At 52.4% G+C, this 20,671-nt stretch overlaps 8 protein-coding genes across 8 annotated transcripts; 6 read left to right on the plus strand and 2 right to left on the minus strand.

Moving 5' to 3' along the window:
• Positions 1-2,981: 2,981 nt before the first annotated feature.
• Positions 2,982-5,002, plus strand: CPAR01_15073 (uncharacterized protein; the record flags this gene model as incomplete). Its single annotated transcript, XM_060499323.1, has 3 exons — positions 2,982-3,041; positions 3,181-3,963; positions 4,196-5,002. 3 exons carry the CDS (start codon positions 2,982-2,984, stop codon positions 5,000-5,002), a joined length of 1,650 nt encoding a protein of 549 aa, XP_060341755.1.
• Positions 5,003-5,904: 902 nt separating this feature from the next.
• CPAR01_15074 (uncharacterized protein) lies at positions 5,905-7,407 on the plus strand (the record flags this gene model as incomplete). The annotated part of the gene is made up of 5 exons (XM_060499324.1): positions 5,905-5,932; positions 6,002-6,133; positions 6,195-6,719; positions 6,772-6,948; positions 7,007-7,407. 5 exons carry the CDS (start codon positions 5,905-5,907, stop codon positions 7,405-7,407), a joined length of 1,263 nt encoding a protein of 420 aa, XP_060341756.1.
• A 996-nt stretch (positions 7,408-8,403) lies between these two features.
• CPAR01_15075 (uncharacterized protein) lies at positions 8,404-9,492 on the plus strand (the record flags this gene model as incomplete). Its single annotated transcript, XM_060499325.1, has 1 exon — positions 8,404-9,492. One exon carries the CDS (start codon positions 8,404-8,406, stop codon positions 9,490-9,492), a length of 1,089 nt encoding a protein of 362 aa, XP_060341757.1.
• A 175-nt stretch (positions 9,493-9,667) lies between these two features.
• CPAR01_15076 (RING finger domain-containing protein) lies at positions 9,668-10,840 on the minus strand (the record flags this gene model as incomplete). The annotated part of the gene is made up of 3 exons (XM_060499326.1): positions 9,668-10,174; positions 10,236-10,765; positions 10,831-10,840. 3 exons carry the CDS (start codon positions 10,838-10,840, stop codon positions 9,668-9,670), a joined length of 1,047 nt encoding a protein of 348 aa, XP_060341758.1.
• Positions 10,841-11,534: 694 nt separating this feature from the next.
• Positions 11,535-12,798, plus strand: CPAR01_15077 (acyltransferase; the record flags this gene model as incomplete). Its single annotated transcript, XM_060499327.1, has 4 exons — positions 11,535-11,733; positions 11,799-11,817; positions 11,894-11,998; positions 12,057-12,798. 4 exons carry the CDS (start codon positions 11,535-11,537, stop codon positions 12,796-12,798), a joined length of 1,065 nt encoding a protein of 354 aa, XP_060341759.1.
• A 356-nt stretch (positions 12,799-13,154) lies between these two features.
• Positions 13,155-14,176, minus strand: CPAR01_15078 (uncharacterized protein; the record flags this gene model as incomplete). The annotated part of the gene is made up of 2 exons (XM_060499328.1): positions 13,155-14,051; positions 14,108-14,176. The coding sequence occupies 2 exons, from the start codon at positions 14,174-14,176 to the stop codon at positions 13,155-13,157; spliced, it is 966 nt and encodes a 321-aa protein (XP_060341760.1).
• Positions 14,177-15,273: 1,097 nt separating this feature from the next.
• Positions 15,274-17,474, plus strand: CPAR01_15079 (heat shock protein; the record flags this gene model as incomplete). Its single annotated transcript, XM_060499329.1, has 4 exons — positions 15,274-15,931; positions 15,992-16,302; positions 16,360-16,513; positions 16,567-17,474. 4 exons carry the CDS (start codon positions 15,274-15,276, stop codon positions 17,472-17,474), a joined length of 2,031 nt encoding a protein of 676 aa, XP_060341761.1.
• A 698-nt stretch (positions 17,475-18,172) lies between these two features.
• CPAR01_15080 (uncharacterized protein) lies at positions 18,173-20,427 on the plus strand (the record flags this gene model as incomplete). The annotated part of the gene is made up of 5 exons (XM_060499330.1): positions 18,173-18,342; positions 18,390-19,131; positions 19,187-20,106; positions 20,159-20,279; positions 20,371-20,427. The coding sequence occupies 5 exons, from the start codon at positions 18,173-18,175 to the stop codon at positions 20,425-20,427; spliced, it is 2,010 nt and encodes a 669-aa protein (XP_060341762.1).
• Between the last annotated feature and the right edge of the window lie 244 nt (positions 20,428-20,671).

The raw sequence follows: 20,671 nt of genomic DNA on the forward strand, positions 1-20,671 counted from the left end.
CCGTTCATCTTGATAACCCACTTCCTGACGGGAAACAGAGAACTGCCCGGGCAGCACAGGCAGTAATTCTCGGGAATAAACTGCCTCGCGGTGGCATACACCGTAGGTAGCCGTACCTTGTACCTGGTTAAAATGCTTGGTCTCAGGTGAAGATAGGTATGGAGTAGTCACTTACAGCTATTTGAGTGTGCTAGAATCTAAATAGCAGCCATCGTCAGCACGGCCACTCGTTCTAAAAGTAGTGCTTTGTTGATGGGCCTACCGATCACCTTCAAAACTTTATCCAGATGTTATGGTACAGCACCTCACTTATTTGATGAAGGAGACCATTGCCGCATGGCACCGACTAGAGCCCAAAGTCACGGCCCCCGAGACGCGGCTTGACCGGGGAAACGTTTCCTACACCAGCGCTACTCGAATACAGGTAAGCACGCAAGGTAATGGCTGCCGTCTGTCACGGTTTCACTTGTAATGCAGCAAGATCTGCGTCGTCTTGATTGGAAGCACCAGAGGGGCCACGCTAGGAACTTGCCGCTGGCACCTCACGCACGTTTTACATGGTGATCCAGCGAGGGGGCACGGAACCTTGTGCTGTATGCAGGAGTGTACCTACTCCGTACGGATATGTCCAGCGGCGTCTTCGTTTTCACCTGCCTAGAGTGGGTGAGTGTTACATATCTTGGCCCTCTTGGAAAGAGTCAGATAGAGGAAAAAGCATGGAGCGTGCTTGCGTACCCCCAGAAGCTTGGTGGTGCTGATGCCGAGTGTTGAGCTCATCACTTGCAGGTGTCTGGGCTGCATGGCTGTCCGTTGCACGCTGAAGACTAGAATGTCCGTATGTTGATCGAGTCTGCAGTACGGATACTAGGTGGGAGATATTGAGCACAAAAGAATCTGCCTACTCTTCCAGTAGAAATCACCACAAGATCTAGGCTCCTCCAAGCTGAATCTAACGTGGCATACCTTGGGCTACGGGCACCTGCGTCAGATATTCAGGTCGATGGCCCGAGCCCCACGTCATCGACGTCAAAACGGACAATGCCCAAGCTTATCCTACCTTATGCGCAGGAGGCGACGTGAAGGGCAGTGCTCTGTTGCTTACAACGGTGGCCCATGACCCAGAAGCCAAAGTTGATGGCTATCCATACCTATTCTACAGTAAGACGACGGTGAGAGAATCTAACACCTTACTGCAAGCCGCCTGTGACCGACCTTTCGGAAACTTTACACAGCCCTTCTATGGAAGTACCTTACTAGGGTTATGGCATATCACTACCTTCCTTATGTGCCTCATGAATACATCACACAGCAGGTCGGTGGCTCAAGCGAACTTTCCCTGTACGGCATTTTAGAGGCCCAGTTGCTAAGCCAAGCAGCATGGGGTCCTACCAAAGTACCGAACACGAATGCTCACTGACCAGTCACAATGGTTTGGAGTCCTTGGGATCGGGTGACAAGGGCAAAGACTGGGGCGGGATTCGATGACAGATCCCGCTGCACTCTCCCGGAGCTTTCTACCTACCAAGTCCGAGCTATTTGGTACAGGCGGATACACTAGGTGCTGCCACGCTGCCACGCTGCCACGCTGCGTCTGAAAGTGCGAAGTGTGCGAAGTGTGCGAAGTAGCGAAGGTTTGGTCTCCAAGTCTCCAACATCACTCTAGGGGAGTCCAGTCTCAATCCCCCTTCCTCACTCAGCCTCTCCCACCGGCCACCGATCGACAAGTCGACAGGTACCTATTCGTACGTCCATTGTTTGATTATCAATTAACTTTGCTTAGGCACCTTGCTTCATGTTGTCTTGCCGCACAGCCTTTGCCTCGTACAGGCCCAGCAAGCGTGCTAGTGCAAAGCTCTGACGTCTGCGGAAAGGTCCCCCAGGCCCCCCCAAGTGTTGGGTCTGCTGTTGGAGCAGCATAACTCGCCCCCAAAGGTACGGATACTTGGGTCTGCGTTGCTTTGCTTTGCTTGGCCTAGCACTAGGTACCGTACAGTTCCAGTACGGATACGCGTCTCTACACAGTAGTGTACGAACATTTACAATACTTCCCTTCCTCACTGATAACGTACATCTCATCCTACCTTCGCCTTCCTCTCATTTGTCCACTCGCATTGCCCTTCTCGTACCTTGCCTCAATTTCCCTCCTGTTTATGGCCATCAATCCAACCCACTTACCCTCTATCAGCCTGGTCAATCACAATCTGGAAGGGCTAGTCACAGAGCCGGAAAACAAGACAGTCTAAAAAGCCTAGAACTCAGACTCAAGCCTTGCATCCGCCCTGCCTTACAGGCTTCATGAGCATTGACGATTCAGCTGCTTTGTCCCACCCCGGCCCTAGTGTCATTTGGATCCGCGACGGGAGCTTCCAAGCCTGCGTCGCCTGCGTTCCCCTCTCTCACTGAACTCAACTAACGCCTTTCATCCCGCATACGTAGGGCTCAAAAGGCTCAGTAGTACCTACCTTACGGATAGTGTTGACCCTCTTGTCTGTTCTCCCCTTCATCTTCTGCTGCTCGTGCTCCGCGCGAACTTAGTACAAGATTGGGACAGCTCCAAAAAACCTCCACTTAGCAATTCCCCCCAGACCCTTACTACTAGACGTACCGGCCGTCCTTCTTTCCTAGAAGACTTGTCGCAGTCCCATCTATCCATCCTTTCCTCTCGCCTCGTTTACCACCTGCAGTTCGCAGCCTTTTATTTCTCGATTGTCGTGCACATCTGGAAGACGCCGGTTCACTGACCGTTCTTGTCGAGCTCCTACAGCATCTCGCCCGTCCTGATTCTCTGCCCGCGGGGTTGAGGAAGCGGGATTCGGATGGCATCACGCTGTGTTTCGAACGACTCGTGATGGACCAAGTACTCCGGCGCCCAAATCCCCTGCTTGCATCTCTTTCGCCGAACAACTAAAGCCAACAACACAACCTGTTATCTGATCCCGCGGTTTTACCAGGTCTAGGTTATCCAAGAATCCATCTCAAGAATGGTCTACTGCGGCAAAGCCTCTCAGGGCTGTCAAAACTGCCGAACCCGTCGCATTAAGGTGTGTAGTACTGATCCCCTCAACCCTCGAAGAGCGGCTCTTCTGAAGAAGGCCCTGGTTTGGACAATTCACCCCTCAACTTCGTTGCTGGATAAAATTGACCAACATGGGACCGTGGTTGACAAAATTCCCCTTATAGTGCGATAAAGTGAAACCCGAATGTTCACAATGCATCCGCGTGGGCAAGAAATGCCCCGGGTATCGAGACCAACTTTCGCTCATGTTCCGCGATGAAAGCACCAAGGTCATCAAAAAAGCACACGCTCAGTGGGGAGTTACCGATGGTGCTGAGAATGGTGCTGAGCGCGCATCGGCCTCGACAGCTCCGTCACCGCCTGCTTCTTCGCCCTCTTACAGCCGGAAGGGCTCGCCGAACAGCAAGAGGTCTGCATCAAGATCAGGAGCCGCGAACGTACCTTCGCCAGCCTCGAGTTCGGCATCCTTTTCCGCCTCGCCTTCGTCAACGTACCGTTCTGCGGGCTCTTCATCACCACCAACGCTCCCGGCTGTCAAGGAAGAACACAACCGCGAGTCCAGCCCTCCGACACTCCAGATAGGATCTACCCTCGAGGAACAGGGCGTGCAGTTCTACGTCAACAGGTATCTGATAGGGCATCCTGATGAACCCAAAAACGGCCAAGACTTGAACACAGAGGGTTGGATATGGCATCCAGCAGTACAGGACGTCATGTGCGCCGTAGGCCTTGCTGGCCTGCACAACCTGACTGGCAATGCCAAAATGATGTCGACTGCGCGAGAGAAGTATGGTTCAGCACTACGACATACCGGGAAGCTGATCCGGCCTCCCCATACACCGAGCATAGATGTGACAATGAGGGCCGTGGTGGCCCTCGCCATGTTTGAGGTTCGCCCCCCAACTCTCTGCTGCAACTATGGTTACGCGTCTTTGACTGTTGCTGTTGTTCGTATTGGCTGACCTGGTTTCTTGCTCGTACAGGTTGTGAAAGGGACCCATCATTCCACAAGCACCGTCCATGCCCATGTTATGGGCGGAGCTGCGCTGATGAGAAGCTGGTGCCCTATGCCCAGTGCACCTTTTGCAGGCTTCAGGGCCTTATTGCAGCTGTGCTACTCAATGGTAGAGACCGCTCCTCCTGGTCTGGATTGTTTCGTAGAACTGACGCTTTCTGTAGTTCATACCTCTACACGTTGCTGGCATGCCCATGCCACCGGACTTTTACGACTGGGTTTCTTATGGTTCGCAACTCCAGCTGCCCATAGACCGACCGTCGACCGACCTAGCGGTTCTGATCGCTCGATTTGTCGAAACCTCGTCAATTATTCACAACCATGTCATCAGCGACGGAAAACCAAAGACGGCCAGCGTTATTCAGCAGCTTCTGGATCTTGATCAAGATTTGGCCTCGTGGGAGAATGGACTGGAAGGAGATTGGATTTACCGCACCATTCACGCCACCCATCTCCCTCCTAAGGCAGTGTTCCAGTGCGAATACCACAAATACCACGACGTCTGGACTGCTCGAATCTGGAATTACTACCGATGGTGCCGGATTCTGGTCAACCAGAATTTGCTGGATCTGACCAATAAGAATCCTGTGTCCAGTTTGTCGCTGGTATCAGCGGCTGCGCGGGACGAGTTTCTGAACGTGATCCGACATTTGGCGAGGGATATACTTATTAGTGCACCAACACATTGGCGACACCCGGCCCTAGACGGACCGGCTCAGATAACAGTGGAAAGTCCCGGCGGAGGAGGAGCTGGATCAGCAGGACTACCGGCATTGCTATTCCACCTCAAAGTGGCGGGTTGCGCTCCTGGAGTGCCCAAAGACTACTGGGAATGGGCGTTGGGAATCATCCAAACAATTTGGGGCGACATGGGAATGTTGCACGCACGATCGATGATGGAAGCCATGCGAGCGCATGAAGACACGGTGCTGAGAACTGGTGCAGCTGGGATATTGGCAGATGATTGGTAGACGGGGCCATGGGACGGAAAAGGGAAACGGCGTAACGGAGTTGAGGAAACCAGGATGTTTTTTTGGTCTTGAAAGTTTAGCAAAGGTCCGGAGCAGCGGCCAGGTATGGCTGGGTGATACCATCGGTTTTGGAGTAGGGCTTCGTTCCTCCCGGCATGAAAAATGGCACGGCAAGTTTAAGGAAGTTCTGGCGTGAGGTATATCCGAGGCAAGTTCGTGAGGGCAGACCATGCGTCAAGATGAGTTGCAACGGTTCCTGGTGGGATGGTTGCGGCATAGCCACTAATTTGCAATGCTACCTTATGGGCCCGAGGCGTTTGAAGATATCTCCAATCCATTCTGTCAGTGGCATCCTCTACGATACATTCATCAAATAGTAACTAAGAGGAGCAGAGAAGGATTTGCGCGTCTAAAAGTGACGAACGCTGTTCCGGAATCTGATATTTGAGCAGTGCGGATTACGATACTCACAGTTTGTTAGCACGGTATGCTGGGGAGATGGCCTATGAGCTCTTGCATGTGGAGGCCCCAGGCTCCCACGCGTGACCTCCACTGGGACAGCCCCCGTCCTCCTACCTCACCCAACCAAAGGCGACCCGACGACGACATTCAACGGCTACGATAAGGCCCAGGGCGCGACGCATCGCAATTATTTCATCAACCATCATATCGCCTGCTATCCGATGAGACGTTCGAATTTTTTTTTGAAGTCTTCTGCCATGAAGTGACGCTCACGGGCAGAGTTTCATCGCCGGACATTGATATCCCGCGTCTCCGTCGCCAAAGTGGCCCGTCGCCACACACACCACGACCCATAGAGACCCCTCCATCGCGATCGTATCGCACTCCGCCGTCATCACTACATCGAACCACCTCATCAGGCGAAACAGCCTACAAACACGATGGCCGCCGTTTCCGACTCCAAGAAGAGTAATGCGCCCGCATCCTCGTACTCTTGCCCAGCTCTGACGGTACACTAACCACAACTTGCGCATACAGACGACGAGCAGACGATCAAGGTCGCATCGAAGAAGGACCCCAAGAATAAGCCCGACGGCCCTATTAAGCTCAAGAAACCCGCTCCCAAGTACAATAAGCCTGGAAATTGGAGGGAAGGAAGCATTGTGGAAGGTGAGTCGACTGAATCGCGTAACGGATACGAGGCTTGGAGACTGACCGATGTGAGCACCAGAAGACAAGAAATCAAAGAAGGATGATTCCGCATCGATATCTGTCGCTTCTCCCGGACCCGTCGTTAATCCCCTCGATGATATCGCGCGCGAAGCCTTTGCGACTGGCCGGCCGCTGGAGGACACACCCGACCTACAACAATGCAAGCATTGCAAGAAGAGCATCCTTAAAACAGCCGCCAAGGCCCACATCGCCGCGTGTCTCAAGCTGAAGAAGGAGAAGGCCCAGAGGAAAAAGGAGGCGAGAGAGGCCCGCGAGCGCGCCAAGGAAGCTGCACGTGAAGAGGAAGCCAGAAAGGCAGACGAAGATCCCGATGGCAAAGGCGATGATGACAGCGACGGCGATGAAGACGGCGGCGACGGCAAAAAGGCTACCGGCAACAAAACTGCAAAGAAGACGGGAGGTAAGAAAACCGACGGTGATACCGGCAAGGGCAAGAAGCGCAAAGCAGACGGAGACGCGGAGAAAGGGCCTAAGCAGAAAAAGAAGAAGGAAGAACCGAAGCCGAAGGCCCCCAAGCCAAAAGGTATGGACCGTTGTCTCATTGGGATTCTCACCTGGTTTCTGACTATGTACAGGTCCCGTGGATGTCGAACGCCAGTGTGGTGTTCTGTTGCCCAACGGGCAGCCTTGCGCCAGATCTCTTACGTGCAAGAGCCATAGCATGGGCGCAAAACGTGCCGTTGCGGGCAGATCTCTTCCCTACGACATGCTTCTGGCGGCGTACCAGAAGAAGAACCAGGCCAAGCAGCAGAGTACGTGGCTCCCTGAACACGTTTTAAAGACAATGCCACTGACAACATATCATTATAGAGGCTGCTCTCGACGCCAATGCCCCACTAGAGGACGAAGATGAAGCCAACGCCGGGCCGGTTGACTCGGATGAAGAGACGGCTGCTGTCATGAGTGCGCTGGCGCACTGGAATCCGCAACCTGTGGTGCCGCAGCCAGTCCTCATTCCAATTAAGAGGCAGTACCAGCTAGCTCGACTTCACGAGCAGCTACAAATGGCGACGAACGGTGGAAGAACAAACATATTTAAAGTCAACGGTTTTGGGGCGCAGAGGCTTCCCCAAGGTCATCCAGGACTCAACGACACGGAGGACGCGCCTGGCGAGCTTGACGACGTGAACTTTGGAGGCGCCCGCAGGTCTTCCAGCTTCAGCATGCAAAGCCATCCTCAACGACGGCCGTCTGTAACAAGCAGAGGATAGTGTAGTGCAGGCGTGGCTGCAGGAAAGAGGCCCACCTGTTGTGACTTTCTGATACTCTTGCCAGGCGGAGACGCCATTGGATTTTCTTCGTGGGAGAGGGTGGTCTCCTGCATTTTTAACTAAAAGGACGGGCGGCGTTATGATTTTAGGCGGTATACCATGTGGTCGCAGCTGGAAAGAAGTTGCTTCTCTCTTTCCCCTCATCCGTGTTTCTCAAATTGCCCATTAGGTTCTCTTTCAGCAGCGGCGTTTGGTGGGTTGTGCACTAGGGATCTCTCGCTGCTACTTGCGGAAAAGTAGCAGCGCATGTGTGTATATATTTATCTCTATATGAACGATGCGTTTCGGATGTAAGACGCAAAGGATGACAAGTCCAAGAAACTAGATCTCCTAGTTCTAGGTCATGAAAGCATGGGTAACAGTAATCAAGTTAAACCCCCCGTGTACCATGGCGTAAAAATGCCATCCGAACCCAAAGTCGCGAACCGTCGGTTGTGAGGCACATGGTATTTCATACTTTACCTATAGAGCTGGGATTATACAAATGAGATGGCCGGTGGGTCTGTTGGTTTGCGCATCCAGAGCTACCCCCGTCTGCGCCGTCTGCGGATTAGCGCCGCTATAACACTTTCACGCGATGATGACGTCGTTATAGTCAGGCTAGTTTACCCCGGATTTTCGCCGTGACCGCAAGCACTATCGGCGCCGAGCTGACCTCGGTACCACACATCTGCCCCATAGGTTGACAGAAGGAAATGCCGTCGTCTTCGATCTTCATGCTCGTTGATCTCGCCCCCTTACCACTTACATTTTATACGTCCTAACTTGTATATCGGCTACACACGCTGAGGAGAACAACAAGGATCTACTGCAGCGCGCCATCCTACAGTATCTCTTACATCGACGCTTCTCTAGTTACTCCTACAAAACCTCTTATTCTCATAGTTGAATCCAATTGATTTGTCCTTTCAAGTCGTATAGCACTCCCACAAGACCATGGCGCCCGCAGGCGTCCTCGATGCCTTGGGCCACGCCCTCGCAGGCGCCCTTGGAACTGCCTTCTCGACAGCTGCAGTGTATCCCCTCGACCTTGTCACCACACGCCTCAAAGTCCAGCGGCAGCTGCGAAGCGAGGATGCGATCTCCGAAAAGGACCAGTACCAAGGCGTGGTGCAAGCCATGAGAGCCATCACGGCGAAAGAAGGCGGCATATCAGCCCTCTACACGGGTCTCGCCCAGGACGTTTTCAAGTCCATCGCGGACTCGTTCCTCTTCTTTCTGTTTTACGAGTACTTTCGAGGCACGCGCCGGCACTCGCGTGGGAAACGACTGTCGGTCCTGGACGAGTTGGCCGTTGGCGCATTGGCGGGCGCCTGTGCAAGAGCCTGCACGACGCCAATTGCGAACGTGGTTGCGAGAAAACAGACATCAGCAATGATCGAAAGTAACGAGGAGGGCGGGGACGCATCGGTGTGGGAAATTCTCTCGTTAATTCGCGCAGAAAACGGCGTGGCTGGTCTTTGGGCCGGTTATTCCGCATCATTGCTGTTGACCATCAACCCCAGCATCACGTTCTTCCTCAACAAAAAGCTGGGAAAGACTCTACTCCCGGACTCGGACGAAGCCTTGCACAACACGCACACTACATTCCTCCTCGCTGCTGCGAGCAAGTCTATTGCGACCATCATCAGTTACCCCATACAGACCGCAAAGGCCAGACTGCAGATGCGTGGTACTGCTTCGCCGCGGAGGAGCACCGATTCCCAAGAAAGACCTCGTGCTGAGGACCTCAGCAAGGAGCCTTCTAGTCCAGGTGCGCTGGCCAAAACGAAGGAGGCGCTCGATAATAGCGTGCTCGCCATTGTCTTGTCCATTGCCAGAACTGACGGAATAACGGCCTTGTACGCCGGGCTTCAGGGCGAGGTGCTCAAGAGCTTCTTCAGCCATGGCCTGACAATGGTATCCAAAGGCGTCATTCACACCTTCGTAATCCGCCTTGGTCTTCTATTGGTGTCCTTGTCACGGAGACAGTCGCGCGATATCAAGTTGCAGCACCTGAGACGAATTTTCCTCAGACTTCGATGAAATGACATCTGTTCATTTTCCCGTGGTTTCGAGGCTAAGACGGTTCGGCGCTGCGTGACTGTTTCTGAGAGAGCCTTCCAGAGCATACAAGACAGTCATGCCGATGAACAGCTTTTGGACGGTGCCTTTGCCAATTCACATGAACCGTGCTATGCAGGTCATGAGCACGACTGCATTAGCATTGGAAAGCGACGCCGCTTTTCTCAACTTTGCTTGCTCCCCGAGCAGAGAACCCAGTGCCCTCGGACCTGAGTTCTATCAGCCCGGCAAATTCCTGTTTAGGTTCCTTGTGCTTGCTATCTGGGCGGGCCGCAGGAAGCCTAGCATCGCACACATAGCATGCATTTTCTTGCGGTGTCATAAACTTCACAGCGCAATTGCGGCAAATGACGTGACCGCATTTTTCGGCCATAAGAGGTCGCGAGGCATTGCCGAGTGTCTTGACACAGGACGGGCAAATGCGCCGGCTGGAATTGGTCTTGGTGTCGAGCTCTTCTTTGAATTCGAGCGAAGTGAGACTCTTGAGTGAGAAGGAATGCCGAGACTCGTCTACCGAAGCCGGGCAGATGGGCGCCAGCTTAATCTTTTTGGGAGCGACTGCCAAACCTTCCGCCATACGAGCTGCATTGGCATCTGGTGTTTGCCCTGGTGTCCAGAAGAACGGTATACTCTCCTTGGATGCCTAGAAAGAGTTAGCATGGCATAGCTGGGTAATCGGGGTCTAAGGGTAGATAGTAGCATACTTTCTCAGCTTTAATCAACTTTTTGGCCTTCGTGCGATCCTCCTTGGCAATTCTGTCCAACTCATCCTGGTCCAGCACAAACTTCCTCTTGGTGACCTGAATGTCTTTGGTGGTGTTGGGGTCGGCTCCCTCGATTTTGGTCGATAGACTGGATGATGAAGATGCCGTTGCCGCAGCCGACGGTTTCAGCCCTGCTTGGATACTCTCAAAATCTTTGACGGCACGTTCTTGGGCTTCAGCATCTTGTTGTGCCTGCGCCTCCAAGGTCGCCTGCTCATTCTTCTCCCGAAGTTTTTCTTCGCGCTTGATTTCCTTCTTCTGCGCGAGCAGATTGGCCACAGCGCACTCTCGACAGAAAATGTCGCCGTGACTACATGAGACTGGGTCCCTAGCCATCTCAAGGCAGAGGTAGCAAGAGCCAAAGGGGAGAAAAGAATCGCGAGACAAACGGGCTGAGGTGGATGCCCATGCAGCCTTGGCCATATCACGCTCGTAAGAGGTGAAGACGCTACGCGACGTGTTTCTTTTGCCTATAGATAGTCAGATCCACGAACAGATGCATATGAGGGGATGTACTTGAAGGTTGAGGGCTTACTATGTGCCATGGTGTTGATTGTGACAAGGAACTTGGCGAGACAGACAAATCTACTAAAGTTGAGCAAAATAGGAACCGTGGTATGAACGCTCTGTTGGATGATAACGTTGGATTCTCGATCTGGTTTAGTTGAAGGATGAGGTGGTGGATTGTGAAGAAGTCAAGCAATTACCTCGTATTAAAGTAAGGTAACGAGATAGACGAGTGGGTAAGGAAGTTGAGACGGGCCAGGATACCATTGTCCAGGCAAAGCAGAAAGACATGTCAGAGTGACAGGGAACATGGCCCAGGCGTCGTGAGCCGTATTCGCGGTACTGAAATATACTTATGTACTTATCGAGCGCGTCTACCCTCTTAGCGAGATGAATGCTCTATAGCGACCCACTCTAATGTAAGGCAAAGACAGCTTTTTTCTCGATTCTCATCTTGGAATCCAATCGGCAGCCAAACTCGGAGTGCCAATGGCTGATACAATCTTCTTCTTACTGTTCATACACAGCGTGTGAATTTTTTGTCAATTACCTTTCCTAATCACGTGTTCGTCATTGGCCCGAAGAGGTGGATTTATGACGCGGTTGATTCGCTCCAATCACCGTGTCACCTACTGTCACCCAGTCACTTTCCTCCCTTTCACTCATTTCACCAGTTCGGGCCGGCGAGGTCGAAGACTGTCTTCCCGCGCGCCACACTTGTAGAAAAGAAACATGACGGCCTTGGAGGAGAGGCCAAGTGAGCCAAGCCTACCATGGCGCATGGCGTCTTCGGCTATAATGGGCCTTACTGGTGCCATCTCTCGAGCCTTCTTATACACCTTTCATGATGTCCAGACCGAGAACCAAGCTCGATTTTTAGAAGTTCTGGACAAGCGTCGAGCCGAGACTCCTGAACGTGGTCTCATCACTGGTACTTTATCCTTGTCGTATTCTCTCAAAGATGATGAGCTTATAACTGACAACTATGGATTGCAGTCTCAAACCACATCAGCGTGTGAGTTTTTTCATTTAGTTTTTTCAAAAGTAAAGACCCGTCTCTCGTGCCGATCTGACGCGTCTTGAATCAATAGTTTAGACGACCCCCTAATATGGGGTGTGCTGCCGCTCAAGTACAATATGTACCCCCTGAGTGCGAGATGGGGTCTGGGTGCTCATGACATCTGCTTCAAGAACCGGTAAAGACCACCCATGTTTCGACTGGACATTGAGGGGCCTCCACTAACAAAATCGCAGCGCTTTCAAAACGTTCTTTACCCTCGGTCAGGTTTTGCCGACATATCGCTTGCTGCACTCCCCCTATGGCGGATTATTCCAGCCCACCATGACCCAGGCCATCCGCTTAGTATCCGGCCCCGGGGCACTGTTCCCCTTCAAAGCCGCCTTCGAAGCTGGAAACAACGAAGTGTTTTCCGCGCCCACTTACTACAGAAGCAAGCACGGCGCGTGGGTTCACGTGTTCCCCGAAGGCTGTACGCATCAAAATCCTGAACGAACCCTCCGTTATTTCAAGTGGGGTGTTTCCCGGTTGATCCTCGAATCCGACCCGGCCCCCCAGCTCGTTCCCATGTTCATCGACGGATTCTCAGACATCATGCCGGAGGATAGGAAGTGGCTGCGATTTCTCCCACGCATCGGTGCCAAGATTCGCGTCTTTTACGGCGAGGCTCTTGAAGTGGGCGAGGCCTTCAGAGAGCAGCGTCTAAAGTGGAAGCGTATCGTGCAGAAAGAAGTGGAGGCCCGAGGCAAACCATTGAGCGTCGGCGAAGTACCAGAGTCCCTGAAGGACCATCCTGAAGCGATCCAGCTGCGTGTAGAAGTCGCCAAGACTGTCAGAGACATGGTGCAAGAGCTGAGGATAAGTGCGGGATATTCTCGTGACAGCCCGGCATTCGCTCTTGCTGAGACATGGGAGCGCGAACCCGAGGACAAGCAGTTTAAGAGTCCTGTAGATGATAGCCTGGTTAACAAAGAATAATGACACTTCGACTTGGATGGCGGCTCATAGAAGGCACGCCATATGTACAATCTTTTACACTTTGTAAATATACAATAAGCGGGACTCTTGGATTGCATTGTTTACTACTTAGTTGCGAGCGATACTCGCGACTGTCATAATCACCCTCGCTCCCGCACACAACGCCAAAAGAAGCGAAGTTATCAGTAACGCCCGTAATGCCCCTTTGGCAAAGCCTGCCAACAATGCCATACCCTCCACTATGAAGTTGCAACTCATTGCTGCCGATGCAAATAATGCATAGCAGACCCCCGGTCCCGTAAAAGCATAAACCACAAATGCATGCGGGCGCCTAGCCACGGTTCGAAGCCCGAGAATCAGTAATTTTCGTAAGACCCTTGTCCCGGGTAGGCTCTAGCTTGTGCTTGCAAAGCTTGCTGCTGATGCTGTTGCATGACGATATCGTTGAACCAGGGGTGCTTGAGGGCTTCGTGAGCACTGATGCGAAGTTCGGGGCGTAGCTGCAGCATTCGTTGGAGCAAATCGATGCCAGTAGGATCGATCTGAGGAAGAATCTGACGAAGGTCTTGAGTGGCGTACATCTGGAAAGTGGGTTTGTACTCGGGGAATTGCGTAATGCCAGTCCAGGTTCGTTCGGTTGGGGTTCCCATGATGCGGAAGATACGAATAATCTGGTCCTCGTTTGTTGTGCCAGGGAACAGTGGTCTGCCGGTGTACATTTCCGCCATGATACATCCCGCAGACCAGATGTCAATGCTGGTGTTGTACGTTCTGCTGCCCAAAAGGACATCTGGTGCGCGATACCACAACGTGACCACCTCGTTCGAGAACGTGTTGACGGGAATGCCGAAGGCACGAGCAAGGCCGAAATCGCCAAGCTTCAGCTGTCCCTTGCCGTTAATTAGGAGATTCTGAGGCTTCAGGTCTCGATGTAAAACTCTGTTCTGGTGGCAGAAGTCGATGCCTCTCAGCAGTTGATACATGAACGACTTGATCTGGTGAGGCTTGAGGGCGCCTCTATCGCCATGGGTGTCCATGTATTTCTTAAGATCTCCATCCATGTATTCAAACACCAACATCAGCTTATTCTCGGTGTGGATCACATCGTGGAGGGCGACAATGTTCTCGTGCTTCAGCTCCTTCATGAGCGAGATCTCTCTTATCGCCGTCGAGGGGGTGCCTTCTTCCGAGTCCAAGTGGATTTCTTTGAGAGCGACAAGCTCTCCAGTCTGCCGGTTACGACCTTTGAACACCTACAAATAAACAGTCAGTCTCTACGCGCATGAAGTGTGGAACTGAAAGGGCATACGGTAGCATAGGTGCCCTCGCCAAGCTTCTCAAGCTGCTGGAACGAGCTTGGGTGTCTCTTGCCGTCCATGTCTGCTGAATGGAGCTGGCAACGATGTTGAGATTGTGGGTAGTGCGGAGAAGTTCACCGTGTCGACGGAATCAACAAACAAGATTCTTAGGCTCGGCTTGGGATCGTAGATGCAGTCGTCGACGAGGCTGACTGGAAGAGGAGAAAACAGAGAGTTGCGATGCGCGCCAGCCCAAGACGTGTGCTACGATAGGGGCTCGCACGACGAGTAAAGTTGCCTGAAAACTCTGTATGCGGGATGGTTGGGATGGATGGCTTGCGTTGTGGTCGACAGCTAATGGTATGATCGAGCAATAGTGCAGTGCGGATAACTAAGTGTGTGTTCATATGATTGTCGGAGCTGAAAGGAGTGACGACAGAAAGTGGTGCGGTTGCGGCGTGGTTAGTGTTGGGTCGCATTCAGCCTGTCGGTCGACCTTGCACCTTGCGGAGACGTGAAGAGGAGACCGGGACCCCACCACTTACTTCCTAGTTTTTGCTACCTCATGCCGGTTCAATATATTGTTTTCAAGCTATAGTTGAGACAAGCGTAAGAGGAATCAACTTGATTTCCGATCTCGAACAAAGGAAAAACTTCCCCTAATCATGGTACATAGTGCGGAACTCCATGGCATCTCTTTCTTGACGTGTCAACGTGTACCTATCCTATGATAGGGTTGGCGCGCGTTAATGTTACTACCTACCCAAAGTAGGTAGCACGGTAAGGTAAGTAGGAAAAAACGGCTCTCACCTCAGGTTCGGCGTGGGCAAGGGACTGGTGACCGACCAGCTGCTTCCCGTGGCAGTCTCCATTATCACCCCGCACTAGTACAAAAGTAGTCACTCGCTCCACTTGGGCCTCTTATCGCCTCTCCACCCTTGCGGGATGACCTTATCGCCATCAGACCCCTCTCGTCTCGTCGGTCAACGACACAACCGACCTCTTACCTTCCATACCTACTCACCTACTTTACTAGCCATCTCAGCCTGGCATTCCGTCAACGCTACTCTGTGCATAAGTGGCGCTTATGTGCCCTACTACGAAGCTCTTTCCAAAACTTACGTGAACCACATATACGCTCCAATTAATAACGATCTGATGATACTGTCGCGTCGACATGCGACCCTTAGCTGGATGCGACTCGTTCCCGGGGAATCTCTCCTCAGGTGATGGGGCCAACGAAAACGTCGCTTCGGCTTCGCAGAGTACCGCCTCACACATGTCCTTTATCCTCGCTGACGAAGCTACCATGGAAGCCTCCTTGCCATCGCATCCTTTTTCTGCTCCTCGGGCGCGCGAACAGCGGAAACAAGCTACCCCCGCGACCCCCAGCGACGGATCAACGCAGAGACGTGAATCTGGCACAGCTCCACCACCCACTTCGCGTTATACATCATCTTTGCAACCCCATGATGCCGTATCATATCGGCCAAATTGTACCAGCAATCCCTCGTCGGCGGGGATACCGACACCTCCTCCGCCGTCTCTGTCTCAACCTATGACTCCCATACTCTATGGCGTATCAGGACCATGCTCTGCTATCAGCAGTTCGTCATCGCGGCCCAACTCGCTAGCTGGATCGCTTTCGGAATACCAGGAAAGCTTTGTCATGAGTGCCTTCGGAACCTCGGACGCTGGTCGCCCCCAAAGTATATACAGTGGCGAGGTTGCTCAGCAGTTCATTATGCCCACCATCAACGTCCCTAGTCGGAGACCCTTCACAGAAGCTGGAAAGGGCCTTGGTAGGCTCAAGCTACTCGTAGCTGGTAAATCAGGTATTGCATGATCTTGTGCTCCAAGAATAAAGCATTCGCTGATGAAACGTGTCTTCTCAGGCGTAGGGAAGACCGCTTTGATCCGAACTATAACACAATCTTGCTCGCACATCGTACACGTCGACCCTACCGTGCCAGTGGCAATGGCGTCCAAAGGTTTCCTGCCAGCAAATACGATGCCGAATAGTCCTCCGATATCTCAGGGCACTTTCCAAATCACAGAGACTTTAGCCAGCACCAAACCGTACCCCTCCTGGTGGAAGGATTCGGCCTTTTCATCCCCTACGCCTGGTCCGATTCAACTAGAGGACACAATTCTAGACAGAAACATCTGTCTGGTTGATACGCCTGGATATCAGGAAACATGTCGCGTATGTTCTGCAAGCAATTCACCCTTACGAGCCTCGAATCGACTAACAAGATCATAGCCAACGGATACTATGGGCCAAGTCTCACAATACGTTGAATCATACCTTCAAAAGAGCCGTCTCGACGGTCTAGAAGACCCCGATGTTCTAAAAACAATCAGTGGAAGCGGCGGCTTGCTTGTTGATGCGGTGCTCTACATGATTCCCAGTTCAGGTAAGAAACTACGCTATCACGAAATGAAAGCACAAACACTCAAATCATCTTAGGTCTGTCTGCGACTGATATACATTATCTCCGTCAACTGGAGGCACTGACCAATATTATACCACTCATTGCGCATGCCGACACTTTGACATTAGAGCAGACAGCAGCGGCTAAGAAGCACATTGCCCAACAACTTGCTGAGGCCGGCCTCGGGCTGTTCTCTTTCGATCCCTTGACGGATGGCGTAGGAGAACAACATATATATGCTGCTTCTAGCGAGTTAGGATCGGATTCAGAGGTCATGGACGCCAGTCTGCTCATGAGCTCCGAGTATGTGCAACCTTTTGTGCCCTCCGATCTCTCGCAGTTAGTGGAAAACATATTTTGCGTGAATGGCGCAACTTGGCTTCGCCATGCTGCCGCAGCAAAGCTTCTGGGTTGGCGCACTCGTCACCCTGGGCCTAGTAACGTCTCCGGCTTCGCCTCAAAGTCAGAAGGCTCGACGGATATGTGGTTGATGCGTCCTAGGGCCGGATCACTGACTCCTCTTGCCTTGAGTCGCGCTCCAAACTATGCTGCTTGTAATGAACGACTCTGCCGAGTGCAGCTCACGAACTGGGCGGCAGATTTACAACGCAGCCTGGCCAACGAAAAACGGATGCAAGAGCTCAGGGCATGGGAGCAGGCGGCTATGTTGTCGAGGGAAACTTGGAGAGATGGCCGCTCAGCATCAGGCGGCGGTGGCGCAGATATGGCGTTGACGAGAACAAGAGGACGGGGAGAATGTCGGCAGTCTCTCCGTAAGAGGAGACACAGTACAGGCTCTGGCCTAGATTGGGGGCTTGTAAGACATCAGGATCCTTTGGGCTTGCTTCAGCTTAATGCCGACTTTAGGTGGCAGGGTTGGAAGACGCTGGAGATGGTCGGTGGTATTGGGATCCTGGGCGGTTTGGCGTGGTTGCTTGTTTAGAGTCACCATAGTAGCGAACTAACGGTGGCATCTGGGCATGGCGTTTCACCCGAAATCATGGCAGCTATCGGGCGTACATACCCTATTGGGCGTTCGTGTGGAGAGTAGAAAATACTAGCCACTCTGGGTTCCTTAGTTGATGGGATTCTTTGAAGTTGTGAACTGTACAGCCTGCGTGTACTCATGCCGCTATGGTGGTGGAGGTCTGCCCAGGGCCTTTGAGTCGTTGACAACATTGACCAGCACACCCAGCATCCAAAGTGGGTGGGTCGGTTCCGCCGCATTTCATTGGCTAATGAAGAGCAGCCTACCTTAGGTCTGTTCTCCACTGTGCAAACGCGCCTGCTTTCCTAGCCTGCCACTTCAACAACGGGACCTTGACTGTCCACCTTACCCATCCGTACCTTGCCTCACTCAGACCTTTGTGCCTCACGTCCTAGAGGTGAACGGTACCAGGTCTCCAGCTGCAAGGCACTTGGTGACCACCTAGTTTGGGCTAAGTTATCACAGCGATACCTACTTCGGCTTGGTTGTTCTCGCAGTGGAAGCTTCTTCCTTGACAGCCTTTTCCTTTCTCTATTACTTCTTTTGCTATCCTCCTTCCATCACCAGGGTCGCCCAACCGTCGCTTCTCCAGCTAAGCCTGTCCTTCTCTATTTACTTATCGCATCTATTTCTTCCAGAAGCAACAATCAGCCATGGCTAGCGAGGAAAGACCGTTGGGCGTGACGCCGCCCATCTCTACTGCTCTTCCCACCGAGGCGGAAAATCAAGCGAAGGAAATGCTCATGGAAGAGTTGAGGAAGCAGAATACTTTTGAGAGCGCTGCGGATACCCAAAAGAGGCAAGTCTTCGAATCAAGCCCCCGGTCATTCCCGATCTGTTCTTGCTAACGATCTTCGCGGTTGTCCATAGATACGAAGTCATTGCGCACCTCGAGCGGATATGCGACGAATTCGTGAAACGAGTGGCACGGAAAAGGGAGGCAGGCAACGAAGCTCTCATTAGAGACGCTAGAGGAAAGATCTTCACCTATGGCAGTTTTCGCTTGGGCGTCTTCGGCCCTGGCTCCGATATCGACACCCTCGTTGTCGCTCCGAAATACGTAACACGAGCCGACTACTTCGAAATCTTCCCTAACCTGCTGAAGGAAATGGCGCCTCCTGGCTCAATCACCGATATGGCAGTGGTAGCCGACGCCTTCGTGCCAATCATCAAATTCGAGTTCGATGGCATCAGTATCGACCTGATCTTTTCTCGCATTGCTATGCTAAAGCAATTGAACAAGGACTTTACTGTCCAAGACTCCGGCCTTCTTCGAGGTCTAGATGAGGCTGAGCTTCGGTCGCTCAATGGCACACGGGTTACAGATGAGATTCTCAGCTTGGTTCCCGAGGAAAGCACCTTCAAGTTGGCCTTGCGTGCCATCAAGCTTTGGGCGCAGCGTCGGGCCATCTACGCAAACATCATGGGATTTCCTGGTGGCGTGGCCTGGGCCATGCTGGTTGCTCGCGTCTGCCAACTATACCCCAAAGCCGCGAGCTCCGTCATCGTCAACAAATTCTTCCACATCATGCGCCGCTGGCCATGGCCACAGCCCGTCCTTCTGAAGCACGTTGAAGGCGGCCCTTTGCAGGTCCGCGTTTGGAATCCTAAGGTTTGATTTCCCTACTTCCCTGGCCCTAGCTTCATATGTGCTAATCAAAGTATAGCTATACAAGGGCGATCAATTCCATCTGATGCCTGTAATTACCCCGGCCTACCCTTCCATGTGCGCCACGTACAACATTACCCGGTCAGCCATGACTGTCATCCAGCAAGAGCTCAGCAGAGGATGCGACATTACCGACAACATCATGTTAGGCAAAAGCCCCTGGAGCGATCTGTTTGTCAAGCATACTTTCTTCACCAAGGGGTACAAGTATTATATCTCTGTCATCACTGCTAGCACAGACAAAGAAGCACACAAGATCTGGTCAGGCTATGTGGAATCCAAGGTCCGTGTTTTGGTTCAAGGCTTGGAACAGCACCAATCGATAGCTTTGGCCCATGCATTCAACAAAGGTTACGAGCGTCGGCACAGGTGTGCGAACGACGCAGAAGTTTCCCAGGTTCAAGCTGGCAGTTTCTCGTTCCTAGCAAAGGATAGCGACGTCAAACAAGAGGACTTTGAGCAAGAGACGAAGGTCGAAAAGGTTGAGCCGATTGAAACGAAGCCCGACATGAGCGGCATCCCAGGGCTCAAGACGGAACCCACTGACAACGTACATGGGCTCAAGACTGAAGAAAATGAGACACAGCCAGGTGTGAAGACGGAAGGAGTCAAGTCGGAAGACGAGAATTCCAAAGCTCCCAATCAGATCCCGAAGCATAACCCTTATACCGACGTCTTTACCACCACGCACTACATCGGGCTGACCCTGAGCGAAGGTAAGTCTGCTGCCGCTAACGAAAACGAGTTCAAAAATCGGGCTTCACCTTCCAGTCTGGGTCAAAGTGGCATGGCAGCTAACTGTTTAGGCGCGAAATCACTTGATCTATCCTATCAAGTCGAGAATTTCAAGACCTTATGTACACAGTGGGAAAAATACGACGCGGTTCTCAACTCGTTGAATGTTCAGCACGTGCGGAGGTAGGCGATACGGGCATATTTCCTTTGGTGGCATTTGCTAAGTTCAGGACAGCTTCAACCTTCCCGACGACGTCTTTGAAGCCAACGAAACGAAGCCTCAGAAGCCTCAGAAGAAGCGTGTCATCCCGAACGCGAACGGCGCGGCTCAGATCAAGAAGAGGAGTGCTTCAGAGGTACTGCACTGGTTTAGTTCACGGCTACGCTTGAGGGCTCATCACAAGACTAGCGAAGCTTTGGTAAGCGCATGGCTGACACGTTGTATAGGAAAACCAAGAACCACCCGCCAAGCGCCAGCAAGCTTCTGTCACGGCTGCCGGTTGAGTATGGACTTTGGACCAAAGCGTCCCACGCCATCGACCCTGAAAAGAGTCATGTCCTCCTGCAACCTCTGTCAGCATTGGTAGCATCTTTTGCCTCTGATCCACTGACCAATAGGCCAAATCACATCTTCGAGTTTGACGTCCTACAACACGGACTGTCTCATACCGTACCAACACTGGATAACACACTCAGAGAGAGAAAGCGAAATAGACACAAAAAAGGAAAGGGGGAAAGGGAACTGAAA

This window comes from Colletotrichum paranaense, assembly GCF_030867605.1.
Source record: "Colletotrichum paranaense strain IMI 384185 chromosome Unknown Scaffold_18.1, whole genome shotgun sequence".
NCBI classification, from domain to species: Eukaryota; Fungi; Ascomycota; class Sordariomycetes; order Glomerellales; family Glomerellaceae; genus Colletotrichum; species Colletotrichum paranaense.